This window comes from Jaculus jaculus, chromosome 15, assembly GCF_020740685.1.
Source record: "Jaculus jaculus isolate mJacJac1 chromosome 15, mJacJac1.mat.Y.cur, whole genome shotgun sequence".
Lineage (NCBI taxonomy): Eukaryota > Metazoa > Chordata > Mammalia > Rodentia > Dipodidae > Jaculus > Jaculus jaculus.
The window spans coordinates 68,277,473-68,298,994 of NC_059116.1; the positions used below are offsets into that span (position 1 = coordinate 68,277,473).

The following is a 21,522-nucleotide window of genomic DNA, read 5'->3' on the forward strand; positions in this document are numbered from 1 at the left end:
CTAGATTTGATTGCCCAGTATATATGTAAAGCCAGATGTACAAAGTACTACATGCATCTGGGATTCATTTCCGGTGGCAAAAAGACCCTAGAACTCATCATATTCATTCTCTTGCTCTCTCCCCAAATATATATTTTAAAATTGTGATTAAAATGGATAATAACTTAACACATGAAAATAACAACATATCATTTCCTAGCATGGGGGATTATGCCCATTTTATTTTTTCAGATGTCCATTCTGATTTCAATTCTCAGACTAACTTGTATTGCAAATGCAGTTTGGCCCACTTTAGTGAGTAATCTCTGGTTGTCAACCAGACAGGATTTAGAATCAGGATGGAAACAAATCTCTTGGCATGTCTATTATGGATCTTCTAGGTTAACTGAGGTGGGAAGAGCTACCCTAACTTTATGTGATTTCACCCCTATGCCATGGGCTGGTGTGCTGTTTTGTAGAGAGAGAGAGAGGTAGCTAGCTATGTACCAGCATTTACCTCTGCCCACTTTTTCCCTGCTGATGTGATGATGTGACGCCAGCTTCGCCCTCCTGCCATACCTTTCTACCCTTAAGTACATTTCCTCTTGAAACTGTGAGCCAAAAATAAATCCATTCCTTCTTTAAGCTGCCTCTGGTGGGGAATTTTGTTCTTTCAATGAGAAAATAACTGAAGTTCCAGGTGTGGTAGCATATGCCTTTAATCTCAGCATTTGGGAGGCAGAGGAAGAAGGACTGCCATGAGTTCGAGGCCACACTGAGACTACATAGTGAATTCCGAGTCAGCCTGGGCTGGAGTGATAGAGTGAGACTCTACCTTGAACCCCCCCCCCCAAAAAAAAAGGTTGGGAGCTAGAGAAATGGCTTAGAGAAGCCAAAGGACTTAGGTTTAATTTCCCAATACCCACATAAAACCAGTTGCGCAAGATGTCACATGTATCTGGAGTCCGTCTGCAGTGGCTAGAGGCCCTGGTGTGCCTATTCATTCACTGTCATTCTTTCACTCTCTCTCTCTTTCAAATAAATAAATAAATAAAATTTAAGTACATTTGTGGGCTGGGGAGATGTAGATAAAGCTCTGGATATACAAGTATGAAGTCCTGAGTGTTTACATGGGGTTTGGGGATATAAAGCTGTGGTGGACTTCTGTAATCCCAACATGACTATAGTGAGATGGAAGGTGAAAATAGGAGAATTTCCTAGAAGCTCACTAGCCTGGCAAGTAGGGCAGTAAAAAGCAAAAGACCTGCATTGAACAAGGCAAAGGCAACCTTAAGATTTTCTTTTGTACTGGAGACATGGCTCAGGGGTTAAGGCACTCAGTGCCCACATAGAGCCAGATACACAAAGTGGTGCATGCACTTGGAATTTGTTTGCAGCAGCTGGAGGTCCTAGCATACCCATTCTGTCTCTATCTTTCTCTGCTTGCAAATAAATAAAGATTGGATTCCTTTTACTTACTTGAGAGAGAGAGAGACTGACAGATATAGAGACAGAGCAGGCATGCCAGAGCCCCTAGACATTTCAAACAAACTCCAGACACACATGGGTACTGGGAAATTGAACCTGGATCCTTAGGCTTTGCAGGTAAGAGCCTTAACTGCCAAGCCATCTTTCCAGCTCTGCAAATAAATGTAAATAAAAAAATTCCTTTGATTTCAACATATGCACCATGGCACATGTGTGCCTACACTAACACACATAAGTATGCACACACACACATACCAATGAAAAGTGTACTTATTTTTTTTAAAGCGTATTCACTACACCTAACCCAGAACAACCTAGCTCGGCGATGCAGTACTGCAGCACACTGTGGGGTACTGTTTGTCCCCCCTTGTGGACTGTATGACTAACTGGGAGTGTGGCCTCACAATGTGGGAGGAAAATGTACCTCTTATCATTGGCCCATGAAAGCAGCAATATTCAAGATTCAAAGTATGTGTGAGTTGTTTTTTTCTTTTCTTCAAAGCAGGGTCTCTCTCTAGCCCAAGCTGGCCTCGAACTCATAGTGATCCTCCTACCTCTGTCTCCCATGTGCTAGGATTAAAAGCATGCACCACCATGACAGGCTCAAAATTCGAAGTATGGCTAGTAGTGAACGTTTGAGGCTTATCCTGGGCTACATGAGATCCTGCCTCAAAAAAAGGGGGGGGGCTGGAGAGATGATGGCTTAGCAGTGAAGCGCTTGCCTGTGAAGCCTAAGAAACCTGTTTCAGGGCTTGATTCCCCAAGACCCATGTAAGCCAGATGTACAAGGTGGCACATGCATCTGTAGTGCATTTGAAGTGGCTGGAGGCCCTGGTGCACCCATTCTCTCTCTCTTTCTCTCTCTCTCTGTCTGTTGCTCTCAAATAAGAAAGGAAGGAAGGAAGGAAGGAAGGAAGGAAGGAAGGAAGGAAGGAAGGAAGGAAGGAAGGAAGGAAGGGAAAATAAACAGAGCAGGAGCTGAGTATGGTGGCTTACACCTTCAACACTAGCATTGGGAGGCTGAAGTAGTAGGTCACCATCAGTTCCAAGACAGCCTGAGCTACAAAGTGAGTTCTACGTCAGTGTGAGCTAGAATGAGACTTTGACTCAAAAAGCAAACAAAAGATTGAATGTATGAATATTAGAGTTGGGAGAAGGCTCAGTGAGTAAAGTGTTTGCTCTGCAAGCATGAGGACCTGAGCTCAGATGCCAGAACCCACCTAAAGCCAGGCACAGTGATGTAGCACTGGGAAAATATAAACAGGAACAGCCCGGCTCACTGGCTCACTAGTCTAAGTAATCAGTGAGTCCTGGATTCCACGAGAGACCCTGTCTCAGAAAAGTAGAGCAAAAGAGGAATTGAGGAAGATGCCCAATGTTGACTGGCCTCCACATGCACACATGCATGCACACCCAATCGCACATGTACACCCAACACACACACGTGCACGCACACCACACACATGCACACATAAATGAATATCCTATAATTATAATAACTAATACTTGGAACATTCGTATACACTGAAACATCCTACCTCCAGAAAGCCCTTCTGATTGGGATCCATGTGGTTCAGAGGAATATAGGCATCACCAGTCTCCTGACAAACTACCATCGCATGCCTTTGACTGAAAGTTCCACGGCCAACATCTTGACCGCTCAGACGGACATTGAAACCTTCAGGAAGCAAGAAGAAAATAAAATCCTTATGAATAGCCCAAGCAAAACCAAGACAGATATGAGAACCCTCAATTCATTTTGTTTTGAGACAAGGTCTCAGTACAATGTCCACACTAGCCCTGATCTCCTGGGCTCAGCTAATCCTCATCAGCTTTCTGCACAGCTGGGACCACAGGGATGTGCCACCACGCACAACTATCTGGGTTCTCATAGGCTGCCTCTATATCTAGGATAACACACTCTCCTTATTAAAATATAACTTTCCTATATTCAAAGACCTTGAGTTGGGCTTGAGAAAGGGCTCAGTACTTCAAGCACGTGTTTGCAAAGCCTGGCTGCTTGCATTCGGTTCCCTAGTACTCATGTAGTACACAAAAAAGGGGCACATGCTCCTAGAGTTCATTTGCACTGGCGAGAGGCCTTGGTGTACCCATTCTTCTCTTACCCCCACCCTCTTGCAAATAAATAAACAAAGTTTTTAAAAGTTTTCACTCAAGCCGGGTGTGGTGGTGCACACCTTTAATCCCAGCACTTGGGAGGAAGAGGTAGGAGGATCACCATAAGTTCGAGGCCACCCTAAGACTACATACTGAAGTCCAGGTCAGCCTGGACCAGAGTGACACTCTGCCTCAAAAAAATAACAAAAAAAAAAAGTTTTCAGTCAAGGGCCTGGAGAGATGGCTTGGCAGTTAATGCACTTGCCTGCAAAGCCTAAGGACCCAGGTTCAATTCCCTAGGAACAGATGCACAAGGAGGCACATGTATCTGGAGTTCATTTGCAGTGGCTAGGTGCCCTGGTACACCTATTCTCTCCCTCTCTCTCCCCCTCTCCCTCTCTCTCTCTCTCTCTCTCTCTCTCTCTCTCCCCCCCCCGCCTCTTTCTTTCAAATAAATAATTTTTTAAAGTCTTTAGTCACATAGTGAATTCCAGGTCAGCCTGAGCTATAGTGAGACCCTACCTCGAAAAACTTTTAAAAAGTCTTTAGTCAACATGAAATTTATGTGAACACAAACTCATTACTGGGCCTACAATTGTTAGAGAAAAAAAAATGTTTCCAATACATCCAGCAATGAGGCCCATGTTTCCTAAATACACCTGCTCTGTTGTCTGTACTGTGATGAAGGACATAACCACAGCTTAAACTGTGGTTCAGGACTATTATCACGTAACATGTTTTAAGAGAACCACGCTAATCAATGAAAGGGACAGGAGCCAGGCAGGATGGCACACACCTTTAACCCCAGGCAGAGGTGGGAGGAATTACCAGGAGTTCGAGTTCAGCCTGGGACTACAGAGTGAGTTCTAGGTCAATCCAAACTAGAGTGAGAACTTACCCCTTACCTAAAAAAAAAAAAAAAAAAAAAAAAACACAGAAAGGAGGGCTGGACAGATGGCTTTGCAGTTAAGGCACTTGCCTGTGAAGACAAAGGACCAACATTTATTTGATTCTCCAGTACCCACATAAGCCAGATGCACAAGGGGGCACATGCATCTGGAGTCCATTTGCGGTGGCTAGAGGTCCTGGTGCACCCATTCTCCCTCTGTCTGTCTGCTCTCTAACTTTCTTACCCTGCTTGCAAATAATACAAAATAAATTTTAAAAAGGAACAGGAGGTAATTGTAATTCAGAAGATCTCATGTAACAAACGCCATGTAGAACACTCATTTATTTATTTTTTACCGGCTGCGAAGCTCAACAGAAACGTCTTACCTTGAACAAGTAAGGATCCCAAGGCAAGGGTTTCTGCTGTGGCCCAGTCTAAATTTGTGCCGCTCACCACTTTCTCCATTCTGGACTGGAAAATTGACAGCGAGGGAGGAACATTTTAAGAACCCATATCCTTTCCTGTCTTTCCTTTTTCCAGAGCTGAGGGCTAAAGGTTTCACACATAATAGGCAAGTCTTTCAGCACTAAGTTATGTACAGTTTGAAAACAGGCAAAATAAGCTAGGAATCATGTAGCTTTGGTTATCTATGTAGAGGTATAGGGAGAAAGAAGCAGGAAGGAATATTTGGGAAACTATATTTATAATATCCTCTCTTTCTTTTGTGTGTGTGTGTGTGTGTGTGTGTGTGTGTGTGTGTGGTGTACTAAGAGCAGCACTTTTTTTTTTCGGTTTTATTTCAAGGTAGGGTCTCGCTGTAGCCCAAGCTGACCTGGAATTCACTATGTCATCTCAGGGTGGCCTCAAACTCATAGCAATCCTTCTACCTCTGCCTCCTGAGTGCTGGGATTAAAGGTGTGTGCCACCATGCCCAGCTTAAGAGCTCTTTTTTATTAACTGAGAACTTTAAATACATACATACATATATATATATATATATATATATATATATATATACACACACACACACACACACACACATATACACACACACACACATACATACATATATATGTGTGTATATATATGCATATATACATATACCAAAATATATATATATACATACACATATATATATATATATAATTTTTTTTTGGTTTTTTGAGGTAGGGTCTCTAGCTCACGCTTACCTGGAATTCACTATGTAGTCTCAGGGAGGCCTTGAACTCATGATGATCCTCCTATCTCTGCCTCCTAAGTGCTGGGATTAAAGACATGCATCACCATACCTGGCTTTAAATATATTTTTGTTGCTGGGTATGGTGGCATATGCTTTTAATCCCAACACCTGGGAAGTACTTGGGAGTTTTAGAGCAGCTAGAGTGAGACCCTACCTCAAAAAAAAATTCAATTTGGAGGGAATTACCATGGGATATTTTTTTATAATCATGGATAATATTAATAAAAATTAAAAAATTTTAAAAAATAAAACAATAAATTAAAAAAAATTAATTTATTTACTGAGGGAGAGAGGGAGGGAAAGAAAGAGAGTATATGGGTATGAACAGGATCTCCTGCCACTACACATGAACTCCAGATGAATGCACCACTTTGTGCATCTGGTTCCACATGAGTACTGGGGAATCAAAGCTGGACCATCAGGCTTTGCAAGCAAGCACCCTTAAATGCTGAGCCATCTCCCCAGCCCTTCAACGGAAACTTTCCTATGTGCGCATATTACACATTGGTCAGATGTGCAGTGACTAGAAATTGTTTCAATATTGCCATTCTTTTTTTTTTTTTTTTTTTTGGGTTTTAAAGATAGGGTCTCACTCTAGCCCAGGCTGACCTGGAATTTACTATGGAGTCTCAGGGTGGCCTCGAACTCACAGCAATCCTCCTACCTCTGCCTCCCAGGTGCTGGGATTAAAGGCGTGTGCCACCACGCCCTGCTAATATTGCCATTCTTATAATGAAAACTTAACAAAATTAATACTTTAATTTTGGCCATGGTTAATAAAGACCCTTCACTTTGCTTTCTTAGTCATGGTGAAATTTCCACATTGTAGAGTATTTATTAGCCCCTAGGCAAACCAGGATGGTTTGTAGTTAACATAGGTCATGTATAAAATCTTATATGCTTAAGGGTATAAATGATCTCCTTAGGGTATAAATGTTGACTTTAAGTCTTTTCCTTAAGCCACCCTAAACAGTTAGTGTTTTCTGTTCACTAGTTTGAAAAACAGACACTTCTAGATTTGTATAATAAGTATGAATTCCATGTAGATATAATGTGTTAAACAAGCACAAGAAATTCTAGTTGACTCTTAGCACCACAACAACATTAGGATCAGTTGCTACAACCTAATAACACATAACAAATATTTGCCCAATTAGCAATTAATAAGACTAGAGCAACCTCAATTCCCTCATGGGAAAAAATAAGAAGCATTAAGGGGTGATGCGCACCTGAACATACATCTTTAGAAGGTGGCCGTGCACCTGCAGTTCCTTCGGTACCTCCACAGACTTCATGCCAATAAACCTCAGCAGGTCGAGGGGCATGCCTGTATTCCAGGTGGTGATACATGCTTCCGGCTGAACCAGGCCTTGCCATCGGGCCTGCAGGTTAGTGGCAGGAGGGCTGTAGTGGGCCACATTGCTTAGGTGGTCATTTAACTTAGCATAGTAGGAGGCTTTTATCTCAGACACCTCCTCTGGAGTCATAAGACCACTGGCAATGAGGTGTTCTGTATAGGCATCTGGGATGCTCTTTCGGGATCTAATGAAGAGAGAAGAAATTAAAAACAAATCAACTGATACGTAAAATTCTAAGAGGGAAAAGGACAATCATTGTCAAAGGCATCATATGATGGGATCACCATTAAAAGGAGCTGAGGAAGTATTTTAGAACTTGACAGACATGGTGGTTATACATTATTATAGATATATTAAATGCCACTGGATTATCTTCATCAAATTAATGTGGGGGCCTAAGGATGTCGTTCAAGTGGTAGGGGCCTGCATAACATACGCAAAGCCCTGGGTTCAATGCCCTGCACTGCAAAAATATTACATATGCAGTTTTTAAAATATTTAAAAATTTGGGGGCTGGAGAGATGGCTTAGCGGTTAAGCGCTTGCCTGTGAAGCCTAAGGACCCCGGTTCGAGGCTCAGTTCCCAGGTCCCACGTTAGCCAGATGCACAAGGGGGTGCACGCATCTGGAGTTCGTTTGCAGTGGCTGGAAGCCCTGGCGCGCCCATTCTCTCTCTCTCCCTCTATCTGTCTTTCTCTCTGTGTCTGTCGCTCTCAAAATAAATAAATTAAAAAAATTTTTTTTTAATTTTAAAATTTGGGCTGGAGAGATGGCTTAGTGGTTAAGTGCTTGCCTATGAAGCCTAAGGACCCCAGTTCATGGCTCGATTCCCCAGAACCCACATTAGCCAGATGCACAAGAGGGCACATGCATCTGGAGTTCATCTGCAGTGGCTAAGCAGCCCTGGAGCGCCCACTCTCCTCTCTCTCTGCCTCTTTCTCTCTCTTCCTGTCACTCTCAAATAAATAAATAAAAATAAACAACAATAAAATATTTATATTTGTCTGGGCATGATAGCATACACCTTTAATCCCAGCACTCAGAGGGCAAAAGTAGGAGGATTGCCATGAGTTCAAGGCTACCCTGAGACTACATAGTGAATTCTAGGCCAGCCTGGGCTAGAGAAAGACCTTAACAACAAAAAAACCCCAAACACACACACACACACACACACACACACACACACACACACGTATGTATTTATATCTATCTGAGAGATAGAATATGGATATGCCAGGCCTCTGGTCACTATAAAGAAACACCAAATGAATGTGTAATTTTATACGTATGGCTTTACATGGGTACTGGGATTTCAACCCACTTTGCAAGCTGATCTATCTCTCCAGACCTACATATACATTTTAAAAATACTATAGTAGAGCTGGAGAGGTGGCTCAGCAGTTAGGGCACTTGCCAGCAAAGCCTAAGGACCCAGATTTGATTCTCTAATACCCACATAAAGCCAGATGCACAAAGTACACAAAGTCTAGAGTTCCTTTTAGGCCATGGTGTGCCCATTCTCTCTCTCTCAAATGAATAAATAAATTAATAAAATATTTAAAATACTGTAGTAGGGGCTGGAGAGATGGCTTAGCGGTTAAGGCACTTGCCTGCAAAGTCTAAGGACCCTGGTTCAATTCCCTAGTACCCACATAAGTCAAATGCACAAGACAGCACATTTTTCTGAAGTTTGTTTACAGTGGCTAGAGGCTCTGGTATGCCCATTCTCTCTCCCAAATAAATAAAAACAAATAAAATATTAAAAAATAAAATAAAATACTAGGCGGGTGTGGTGGCACATACCACCGAATACCATCAAAAATAAATAAATAAAGATAAAGATAAAATGGGGGTGGTGCTGGAGAAATGACTTAGCGGTTAAGGTACTTGCCTGCAAAGCCAAAGGCCCCTGGTTCAATTCCCAAGACCTATGTATGCCAGATGCACAAGGGTGGGGGGCATGCATTTGGAGTTTGTTTTCAGTGGCTAAAGGCCCTGGTGTGCCTACTCTTTCTGAATGTCTCTCTTCTCTCTCTCTCTCTCCCTCTCTTTCTCTCTCTCTCCCTGTAAGTAAATAAATAAAAATTATTTTTTTAAAAAAAGATAAAAATGGGGGAGCCGGGCATGGTGGTGCATGCCTTTAATCCCAGCACTTGGAAAGCTAAGGCAGGAAGATCACTATGAGTTTGGGGCTAGCCTAAGACTACAGAGTAAGTTCTAGGTCAGCCTGGGCTAGAGTGAGACCCTACCTCAAAAAAAAAATTGGAGAATAAAAAAAGAAAAGAATAGGGCTAGTGGTAAAGCTCTGTGACAGAGTGCTTGTCTAGCATATGCGAGACTCTCAGCTGGATCCCCAGTACCACAAGCATGACAATGATTCAAGCACTATGAGGTAAGTATATATAATAAACAAAGATTTATAACTGTACCTGATGATTTTGTACATAACTGGATTGGTGAAAAAAGGCTCATCCAGCTCATTGTGACCCCACTGCCTATAGCATACTAAATCAATAATTACATCCTTGCGGAATTGGCGTTGATATTCAAAGGCCAATCGTGTGGCCCGGACCACTTCCTCTGGCTTGTCTCCATTGACATGGATGATGGCACATCCCACAAGCTTCCCTGAAGAAGATAACAGTGAAATGAAAAAGGATGGTTAACATGGGACGGCATTACCCATCCTCTAAGACTTACTGCCTATTTGGAAAGACAGCACTTAGACTCAGAGGTAGTTTAGCTTGGTTGTTAAAAACCCAAGCTTTATCTGGGCATGGTGGCTCATGCCTTTAATGCCAGCATTCCAAAGACTGAAGTAGAAAACATGCCATGAGTTCAAGGTCACCCTGGGCTACAGAGTGAATTCCCTATCAGCCTGGGCTACAGTGAGACCCTGCTTCAAGAAAGTAAACAAGGCCAGTTGTAGTGGCATACACCTTTCATCCCAGTACTTAGGGGGCAGAGGTGAGTTTGAGGCCAGCCTGGGACTATACAGTGAGTCCCAGGATAGCCTGGGCTACAATAAGACCCTACCTTAAAACAAACAAACAAACAAAAAAATTAACTCAAGTTTGGAGTCTACCTAACAAAAATTCCAATATTCTGACTTAATGTGTGACCTTGGTAAAGTATAAATATCAGCCTTGTCCTACCTCTCAGTGACACTGTCAAGATTTTATGAGTTAATGCACATGAAGTGTTAATTAATGTCTTACATGACCGTGTACATAATGCTTTACAATCATTTTTGCTACTATTATTGTCTTTCTTACTGAGATAAAGAGGTCATTAAAGCATGCATCCTAGAAAAAGATTTTCTCCAAACAAACATTCTAGAATGTATCCTCCTCCCTCTCTATCAGACTTACCACAAAGAAGTCACAGGCAACCTCAAGGCATTCAGTTCATGCTTGAGGTATAAAATTGCATGATTCAAAAAAAAATTGCATGATTCTACTAGCTAATAGTTCTTATAACTATTGTCTGAAATATGAATGGATGATACAAGTTAAAACAAGTTGACTTCAATTCTTCACAACTTATTTCTGACTAGGCTGTTCTACCAAATTTATTGAGTAAAAATAACCTTTATGAGTAAGACCTTGAACATGGTAAATTTGATTATTATATACTCTAGTGTTATACTAATTGCATTACTTTAATTTATACTAGATTTTTCAACTGACTACTTAAGCCAATTTGAGATTGAAAACTTCTAACTCCATCCTCATCTTATTTCCTTGGATTTAAAAGATCATAGTCAGAGTTGAAGTATATCTCAGTGTCTAAGTGTTTACCTATATGCACAAAGCACTGTGATTGAGTCCTAGCACTACAAAAAATGAATAAATAAGTAAATATAAACAAGCAAGTAATTAAATATCAAATGGAATGCAAAATAAGTGCTAACCTGGCAAGTGTTGGCAATCTTGGACATACCTAATTTAAAATTGTTTTAGGGCTGGAGAGATGGCTTAGCGGTTAAGCGCTTGCCTGTGAAGCCTAAGGACCCCGGTTCGAGGCTCGGTTCCCCAGGTCCCACGTTAGCCAGATGCACAAGGGGGTGCACGCGTCTGGAGTTCATTTGCAGAGGCTGGAAGCCCTGGCGCGCCCATTCTCTCTCTCTCCCTCTATCTGTCTTTCTCTCTGTGTCTGTCGCTCTCAAATAAATAAATAAATAAATAAAATTTAAAAAAAAAAAGAGTTTGCTTAAAATTGTTTTAAAATAGGATAAAGAGCCAGGCCTGGTGGCACACGCCTTTAATCCTAGCACTCAAGAAGCAGAGGTAGGAGGATTGCTGTGAGTTGAAGGCCCCTATGAGACTACATAGTGAATTCTAGATCAGTCTGGGCTAGAGTGAGACACTACCTCAAAAAAACCAAAACACCAAAATAAAAAATAAAATAAAATGAGATAAACAGTAAGACTCATTGTTCTGGACTAGAAGTTTCTCTAGGAATTCCTCGTCTGGATGACTAGGCAAGATCAACTATAGTGTGTTTCATACCAATGTCGCTGCTATATAAGGAAGACCTTCCTCTTTCTGCTGGAGTGGTGTAACCCAGCTGGTTATTAACAATCAAATGGATACTCCCACCAATTCTGAAGTGTGGGAGATTAGAGAGTGTGAAGGTCTCAAGAACGATCCCTTGACCGCAGAAAGAAGCATCACCATGGACCTAAAACATAAGGGATTAATAAATTTAGATTTTCTGGCTGCGATAGCTGTTTTGAAATATTACTATGACTACCAACAACCGCCTTCTAACTACTCCCCTCCCTGAAAATATCCACCTTAGAGGTTACTTTAGAGTATAAGGCTGAACTCGAGAGTAGCTTTCAATGATGTTCCATCAGGCTTTTCCTCTTATAGCTACTACCAGATCGCTGCTCTCCTAAACCTGTATCCCAGTATCCCCCCTACTTCTGCAAACAGTCCAGTATCTACAAGAGCACCAGAGGACTACTGCATGAACAAAGAAACATCAGCTCTGAGAAATCATTTTTTCCCTCCTTGTGCTGGGGATTGAACTCATAACCTTATGCTTGCTAGGTGAACACTCTACTACTGAGCAGCAATTCTCGTCCCAACTCTAGAAAATCTTGCCTGCAAACACCCTACGAGACATGAGGACCAGTGTATAGCATTTCCTCTCCACAGTCACCTTGACCCATAAAAAGATAAAGCAAGTGGCTCCCATCACCTCAGCCTGGTCACCTTGAATATGAGAGTAAAGTGATGACATATACACAAGTGAGACAGAAAAGTCTGTCACACAGAGAAGTGGAAAAAATATTTGAAAATATTAAGCTATTATGAGAGGATACCTAAAATATGCTGTTCTTCTACAATATTCAAAGCCTGCAAGATCAGAATATTATCACAAAATCTGGCATATAAGGTGGTAAAGCGACTTTTCTATCTAAAGTAAAGTAAGTTGTAGATCTTTGGAAATCTCAGGAGGAAAAAAAAATTATTTTTAACTCCAGAATCCTCTTTCCCAACATGTCATCTTAATTTCCACTTGAATGTCTGCAATCTCCTAAAAGATCTTCCAACCCTAACAATTTTCTCCCTGGTTTTCCCAAGTTCTGGCCTCTCTTCCCAAAACCCCAAGCACCTGTAAGCAAATGACTTTGTCCCCAGGCTGAGCAGAGCCGTCTGCAGAGTAGTCACCATCTTGACGAGACTGCTGCCTGCCACGAGTTTTCCCAGCGGCCACAGGGTTCACAGCCTCCAGGTGGGAGGGATTAGGCAGCATTGTCACATGGAGGGGATGGTGGGCACCAAAGTCCAGGTCCACAGAGGAAGTCAGGTGAGACAGGACATCTCCAATGGCTGAGACATTTTCTGGAAATTCACTTAAGCCTCGCATTTTACGAAACATCAGCTATTTGGAATCAACATACCAGAATCAAGTCTTAACACAATGGAGACTCTGGTGAACTTTAAAAATACAATTAAGGGCTGGAAAGGTGGCTTAGCAGTTAAGACACTTGCCTGCAAAGCCAAAGGACCAGGTTCAATTCCCCAGGACACACGTAAGCCAGATGCACAAGGTGGCACATGCAACTGGAGTTCATTTGCAGTGGCTGGAGTCCCTGGCACACCCATTCTCTCTCTCATCCTATCTGCCTCTTTGTCTCTCACTCTCTCAAATAAAGAAGTAAAAATAAATATTTTAAAATACAATTAAAAGGGTTTGGGAGGTAGCCCCATCAGTAATGCGCTTGCTATGCAAGCATGAGGACCTGAGTTCGGACGCCAAGCACTCACATACAAGCTTGGTGTGGCAGCACATGCCTGTAATGTCAATGCTCAGAAGGCAAGGAAGGGAGTTAAAGAGACATCTCCGTGGTTAAGGGTGCTTGTTTACAAAGCCTAGTGGCCCCAGGTTTGACTCCTCAGTGCCCACATAAAGCCAGATGCACAAAGTGATGCATGCATCTGGAATCTGTCTGAGGAGACAAGAGGGTCTGGGATGCCCATACTCACTCTGTCTCCTCAGAAATAAATCAAAAAGGATCCTTAAATTCAAAGTATGATGATTGGGTGTCCATTCTTTGACAGGACATGTGCCTCCTACAAACCTTGTTACAATGTCTGATGTGAGAAAAAAGAAAAAAAAAGAAAATAAATGGGGGCTGAGAGATGGCTCAGAGGTTGAAGGCACTTGTTTGCAAAGCTAGGTTCAGTTCCCCAGGACCCACATAAATCCAGACGCACAGAGTGGCACATGTATCTGAAGTTTGTTTGCAGTGGAAGGAAGCACTGTCCCACCCACACCTACTCTCTCTCTACCTCTTTCTCAAACAAATGAATAAAAAATATTTTTTAGCCAGGTGTGGTGGCGCACGCCTTTAATCCCAGCACTGGGGAGGCAGAGGTAGGAGGACTGCCATGAGTTCGAGGCCACCCTGAAACTACATAGTGAATTCCAGGTCAGCCTGGACTAGAATGAAACCCTACCTCAAAAAATCAAATATATACATATTTTTAATTAAAAAAATAAAAGGTGTAATAAATAAGCCAGAAAGGAACCTACTCCTGACTGGAAATGGCACAGTGATTAAAGGCATGTGCTTGCAAAGCCTACCGGCCTGGGTTCAATTCCACAACACCCATGGAAATCCAGATATACAACACGGTGCATGCATCTGGAGTTCATTTGCAGTAGGAAGAAGTCATGGCATGTTCACACATTATCCCCCCCTCTCTCTTTGCAACTAACTAAATAAAAATATTTTGAAAAAAATATATATTTTATTTTATTAAATCTTTTTGTTGTTTTTTAAGTTTATTTATTTGACAGAGAGAAAGAGGCAGAGAGAGAGAGAGAGAGAGAGAGAGAATGAGCATGCCAGGGCCTCCAGCCACTGCAGACAAACTCCAGATGCATGCGCCCCCTTGTGCATCTGGCTAACATGGGTCCTAGGGAAATGAGCCTCGAACCGGGGTCCTTAGGCTTCACAGGCAAGCACTTAACCACTAAGCAATCTCTCCAGACCTTGAAAAATATTTTTAAAGGTAGCTATTGCTGAAGACTCCACATGCTTGGGCTGTAAGGCCATTGAAAAATCCTGCTGGAACTGAGCTGATAACCTGTTCCATGTAGACCAGCTGACAGAAAGCTGGAAGAAGCCATTCTGCATGCAGTTCAATGGGAGAGAGAGAAATCACCAGTGAAGATACTCAACAGTGGACACTGCAAGCCTTATATGTGGCCAGCCAGGCCAAATGAGTCAACAGGTGCAATAGTGGCACGTCTGTCATGGTGGAAACCAACTGCCCTCTAATTGGACTGGAGGCCCGCTCCATGGGAGGGAATACATCCCTGATACTGAAAACCTAGAACAGGGGTAGTCATGAGGCCTGGGGGTGTAACATCTGCTGCTGTCTGGCTAAATGTATATACTATGCTCATCAAACTGCCCGGTAAGCACTTCTCTTCATGTTCATGCCCATATATTAATGCTACTCTTACTTTTGGTTAGAGAAGCTTCTCTTTTCAGATAGCAGTGATCTTTGCATGACTCAGAAGGCATCATGGTGCTGGGAAGAAGTGACAGGAGTGCTCAGCACTGCAATATCCAAGGCTCAGGGTCCATTGTGGTGAGGTGGTGGAGGGAATGTAAGAGCCAAAGGAAGGGTAGGACTCCTTACAATGTGCTCCTCCCAACACAAAATGGTCTGGATATCCATGATCTCACAGTGCCTCACACTACCTACACAAGACTATCATAATATGAAGAAAAGATGATGAAATAAAAAGAAAAGAGAGACTGATTGAGAGGAGAAGGGGATATGATGAAGAATGGAGTTTTATAGGGGAAAGTGGGAGAAGGGAGGGCATTACCATGAGATATTGTTTATAATCATAGAAGTTGTTAATAAAAAATAAAAATAAACAAACAAATTTTAAAAAGGCACAGGCTGGAGAGATGGCTTAGCCATTAAGTGCTTGCCTATGAAGCCTAAGGACCTGGTTTGAGGCTCAGTTTCCCAGGGCCCTGTTAGCCAGATGCACAAGGGGGCGCACACATCTGGAGTTTGTTTGCAGTGGCTGGAGGCCCTGGTGCACCCATTCTCCGTCCCTCTCTCTCTCTCTCTCTCTGTCGCTCTCAAATAAATAAATAAAAATTTTAAAAAGGCAGAATGCAGAAGGCAGAGATAGGATCTTCAGGGCAAGCTGGCTAGCTAGATTAGCTAAATTGACAAGCTCTGGTGCTGGTGATTAGAGGTAGCAGGATCACCATGAGTTTGAGGCCACCTTGAGACTACATAGTGAATTTCAGGTCAGCCTGGGCTACAAAAAGAACCTACCTTAAAAAAAAAAATATATATATATATATATACATACACACACACACACACACACACACACACACACACACACACGAATGACACCTTGAGCGATTTAGTACTGGAAGTGGCAAGCCAGCTTAAATTATCAGTGCTCTGGGGAGATGTCATTACCCAAGTTGGTAAGCAGTAATGCCCCGTGGATGGCTCCTATCTGCCCATTATACAGCCATCCCATCAATCTAAAGCAGTGACTGGCCCACCACACCAGGGCCAAAGCCTTACTGCCCTCCACCAGATACTTTTCTTTGAAAAACTGATAACTAATCTCTTAACTTGCGACCAAATGAGTGTGAATAATCATGGCAAGCTTGGCCTCTAGAAACACCATCACACATATATATAACTAAGAGGTGTCTACGTTGCCTGGGCTGATCTTGGACTCCCATAAACCACCTATTTCAGCTGCCCAGATGGATGGTACTACTGGTGTACACCACTAGACCCAGCAAATATATTTTCTAATAGTCTTGAGGGATAACATTCTTCCATGAAAGTGTTTCAGCTGCCTAATTTGGGCAGGCCCTTTAATAATTATAATTATTTTTAATCTCCTGACCTAGACACTAGTAATGTTTATACATGCACAATGTTTACAGCTTTACTCAGATCTCTCTGATGTTCTCTGACATAAAAATATTCACTCCTAGGCTGAGGAGATGGCTCAGTGCACTTGCCATGTAAGCTTAAGTACCTGAGTTTGAATCCCCACAGTTCACATAAAGCCAGACAAGATAATACATCTGGGTGGGGCATGGTGGCACATACCCAGCACTTTAATCCCAGCACTTGTGGGGGGGGCACAGGTAGGAGGATCACTGTGAGTTTGAAGCAAGCTTGAGAATTCAGAGTGAGTTACAGGTCAGTCTGGGTCTAGAGTGAGACTCTACCTCAAAAAAAAAAAAAAATGAAAAAAAAGAGAGCTGGAGAGATGGCTTGGTGGTTAAGGTGCTTGCCTGTGAAGCCTAAGGACCCAGGTTTGATTCTCCAAGTCCCACATAGGCCAGATGCACAAGGTGGCACATGCATCTGTAGTTTATGTGCAGTGGCTTGGAGGCCCTGGCATGCCCATTTTCACTCTCTGTCTCAAATAAAAATAAGCAAATAAAAATGGGCCAGGCATAGTGGCACACACCTTTAATCCCAGCACTCAGGAGGCAGAGGTAGGAGGATTGCTGTGAGTTCGAGACCACACTGAGACTACAATTCCAGGTCGGCCTGGACTACAGCAACAACCTAGCTCAAAAAAAGTATTTTTAAAAAAGGGCTGGAGATGGGCTGGAGAGATGGCTTAGCAGTTAAGCACTTGCCTGTGAAGCCTAAGGACCCCGGTTCAAGGCTCGGTTCCCCAGGTCCCACGTTAGCCAGATGCACAAGGGGGCACATGCATCTGGAGTTCGTTAGCAGATGCTGGAAGCCCTGGTGCGCCCATTCTCTCTCTCTCCCTCTATCTGTCTTTCTCTCTGTGTCTCTCGCTCTCAAATAAATAAATAAATAAAAATTTTTTTAAAAAAAGGGCTGGAGAGATGGTTTAGTGGTTAAGGTGCTTGCAAAGCCTAAGGACCCATGTTCAACTCTCAAGATCCCAGGTAAGACAGATGCCCAGTTATACAAGCGTGCAAGGTTCTACATGCACAGGAGGGGGCACACATGTCTGGAGCTTGTCTGCAGTGCCTGAAGGCCCTGGCATGCCAATTCCTTCTCTTTCTCTCTTGCATAAAAAAAAAATGTCCAGTCTGTTTGGCTTGCCTCAAATATAAAATAAAATTAAAAACTCCCAGGCTGGAGAGATGGCTTAGTGGTTAAGTGCTTGCCTGTGAAGCCTAAGGACCCCAGTTCGAGGCTCCATTCCCCAGGACCCATGTTAGCCAGATGCACAAGGGAGCGCATGCATCTGAAGTTCATTTGCACTGGCTGGAGGCCCTGGCATGCCCATTCTCTCTCTCTCTCTCTATCTGCCTCTCTCTGTCGCTCTCAAAAAAATAAAATAATAAAAATAAACAAATTAAAAACTCCTGAATCTGTTTTAAAAAAATTAAAAAAACATAATATATCTGTAATCTCAGCAAACCTACAGCAAGATATAAGGTAGAGATAAGAGAAGAGTCTGTGGAAAGTTGTGGACCAATCCACCCAGCAAATGAAGTGGTAATCATCAAGAGACTCTGCCTCAAATAAGGTAGAAGGTAAGGACAGACACCCAAGGTTGTCCACACGTGCACCTTACTGCCCTCCACCAGATACTTTTCTTGCCCATATATTAATATATAGGCTTGAGTATATAGGCTTGAATGGGAATGCAAACTGCACCTTTCATGTCAGGATAAATTACATGTGAAATCTGATGGATGATCAGAATTGGCAACCTTAAATAAGCTATATCTGGAGCTTGTCATTTGTTGCTTTCTGGTTTGTAGTGCCTTTTTTTCCTCTTCTGTTGTTCATTAAGGAAGGGTCTCACTTAGTGATAAGCTGACTTGGAACCCTCAACAGACCAAAAATCTCAGTCTCCTAGTTGACAGGATTAAGGGTGTGGGGCAACACACACCCTAAGGGACTTTGACTTTGATAGAGGATCTGGATTCATAATACCTACTCCTGCATAAATACTCTCTGCTGGTTTTCATTGAATGTATACATTGTTGATTTCTAGAATCTGCCTGTATTTTCTCCCACTCAGCATACTTGAATACTCTCATAGCAGGCAAACCCAACATCTAGGCTCACTTTGGTAGATACTCTGAGAGTCTTGAGAGCCATACCTAGCACCTTAACCTCCTACCCTTAAGACATATAACATCAAATTGATTGATACATCTAATAATACTGCAGATAATTAGAAAATCCAAGCATTAAATTAATCCAAGATGGAAAAATATATACATTATAACACAAGAAACACAAAAAATCAAGACAATATAAATCCACCAAAAAGTATTAATACATCAAAAATGACCTCCAATGAGACTGATTTAGAGGAAAATGTCTGAGAAAGATTTCAAAAGAACAATCATAAATATGTTCAAAGAAATCAAAGAGGAAATCAAAGAAGTGAAAGAGGAAATCAAAGGAATCAAAGAAGACTCAGGAAACCAATTTAATGAAATAAAGAGGTCAATACAAGACATAAATAAGGAAACAGAAATAATAAAGAAAAACCAGTTAGAATTACTAGCAATGAAAAACACAGTCAATGAAATAAAAAAATTCTGTAGAAAATATCACCAGTAGAATGGATGAAGGAGAGGACAGAATATCTAAACTAGAAGACCAGGTGGCAGATCTAATACAGTCCAACAAAGAAAAAGACAAACTAATAGGAAAATATTAATGGGAATTTCAAGATATTTGAGATACTATGAAAAGATCAAACATAAGAATTCAGGGTATAGTAGAAGGAGAAGAATTTTACACCAAAGGCATAGTAGGCATTTTCAACAAAATCATACAAGAAAACTTCCCCCAAATTGGGAAAGAGATGCCAATGCAGAGACAGGAAGCCTGTAGAATACCAACCAGACAAAACCTGGAAAGAACCTCTCCTTGCCATGTTATAGTTAAACTACCAAACATACAAACCAAAGAAAAAATATTGAAAGCAGTTAGAAAGAAAAATCAAGTTACCTACAAAGGCAATTCCATCAGGATCACAGCAGATATTCAACATAAACTTTAAAAGCCAGAAGGGCTTGGAGTGATGTATTCCAAGTTCTAAAAGATAATAACTGTCAACTAAGGTTACTTTATCCTACAAAGCTATCCATTCAAATAGATGGAGAAATAAGGACATTCCACAATAAAAACATGCTAAAGGAATATTTGAAGACAAAACCAGCTCTACAGAAAACACTTGAAAGAATTCTCCATGCCAAAGAAAAAGAAAAGCACACATATAAGGAACCTGAAAAAAAAAAACAAAAACATACTCAAATACTAGTTAACACAAGAGAGTAAAAGTAAAACTGGAAGAACTAGAAAATACGAAAAATGGCAAAAAATAAATACACACCTTTCAATAATAAACGAATATCAATGGCCTCAGTGCTCCAACAAAAAGACATAGGTTTTCAGACTGGGTTAAGAAGCAGGATCCTTCAATTTGTTGCCTCCAAGAAACTCACCTTTCTACAAAGGATGGATACTAACTTAGGGTGAAAGGTTAGAAAACTGTTTCAAGCATATGGGCCTAGAAAACAAGCAGGGGTTGCTATCCTAATATCTGACAAGGTAGACTTCAGTCCAACATTAGTTAGGAAAGATAAGGAAGGTCAATTTATATTGATTAAAGGCACACTCCAACAGGAGGACATTACAATCCTAAACATATAGGCACTAATATAGGGGCTCCCAATTTCATCAAACAAACACTACTATAACTAAGGTCACAGATAACACCAAACACAGTTGTAGTGGGTGACTTCAACAACCCACTCTTATCAATTGACAGATCATCCTGGCAAAAAATAAACAGAGATATATCTGGATTAAATGAGGTCATAGAACAAATGGACCTAACAGATATATACAGGCCATTTCATCCAAATGTTGCAGAATACACATTCTCTTCCACAGCACATGGAACATTCTCGAAAATACATCATATGTTAGAACACAAAACAAATCTTAGCAAATACAGGAAAATTGAAATAATTCCTTGCACTAGCCAGGTGTGGTGGTACATGCCTTTAATCCTAGTACTCGGGAGGCAGAGGTAGGAGGATTGACATGAGTTCAAGGCCACCCTGAGAGTACAGAGTTAATTCCAGGTCAGCCTGAGCCAGAGTGAGACCCTACATCACAAAACCAAAAAAAGATTCCTTGCACTTTATCTGATCACATGGGATCAAACTACAACTCAATAGCATTAAAAGGTATAAGGCATACACTAAATCATAGAAACTAAATAATACACTACTAAATGGTGAATGGGTCAATGAAGAAATCAAGGACTGGAGAGATGGCTTAGTGGTTAAGGTCTTTGCCTGCAAAGCCAAAGGATCCCAGTTCAACTCTCCAAGACCCATATAAGCCAGCTGCACAAGGGGGCACATGTATCTGGAGTTCTTTGCAGTGGCTGGAGGCCCTGGTGTGCCTATTCTCTCCCTCTCTCTTTCTCTATCTCTCTCTCCTTCTTCTCTTTCTCAAATAATAGATAAAATATATTTTACCAAAAAAAGGAAATAAAAAAATTCATAGAGACAAATGATAATGAGAACACAACATACCAAAACCTCTGGGACACAATGAAGGCAGTCCTAAAAGGGGAATTTATAGCTTTAAGTGCCTATATTAAGGAATTAGAAAGGTCTCAAGTAAACAACCTAATGCTTCACCTTAAAGCCTTAGAAAAAGAAGGACAAGGCAAACCGAAAATCAGTAGACAGGAAGAAATAATAAAGGTTAGGGCAGAAATTAATGAAATTGAAACAAAAAAAAAAATCTAAAGGATCAATGAAACAAAGAGTTGGTTCTTTGAAAGAATAAATAAAATTGATAAACCCTCAGCAAATCTGACCAAAAGAAAGAGAGAAGAGACACAAATTAATAAAATTAGAGATGAAAAAGGTACTATAACAACAGAGAC

The 21,522-nt window shown here is 41.5% G+C and overlaps 1 protein-coding gene and 1 pseudogene across 1 annotated transcript in view; one reads left to right on the forward strand and one right to left on the reverse strand.

Annotated features, from left to right (window-relative positions):
• Dhtkd1 (dehydrogenase E1 and transketolase domain containing 1) overlaps positions 1-21,522 on the reverse strand; it is a 50,365-nt gene that overhangs the window by 14,028 nt on the left and 14,815 nt on the right. Inside the window, exons 5-10 of the mRNA XM_004662338.2 lie at positions 12,697-12,966; positions 11,583-11,754; positions 9,501-9,699; positions 6,944-7,256; positions 4,861-4,945; positions 3,006-3,145 (exon numbers count right to left, since the gene is read on the reverse strand). Of these exons, the coding sequence (XP_004662395.2) occupies positions 3,006-3,145; positions 4,861-4,945; positions 6,944-7,256; positions 9,501-9,699; positions 11,583-11,754; positions 12,697-12,966 (1,179 nt within the window). The remainder of the gene's footprint in view (positions 1-3,005; positions 3,146-4,860; positions 4,946-6,943; positions 7,257-9,500; positions 9,700-11,582; positions 11,755-12,696; positions 12,967-21,522) is intronic.
• LOC123455224 lies at positions 13,601-13,690 on the forward strand (annotated as a pseudogene).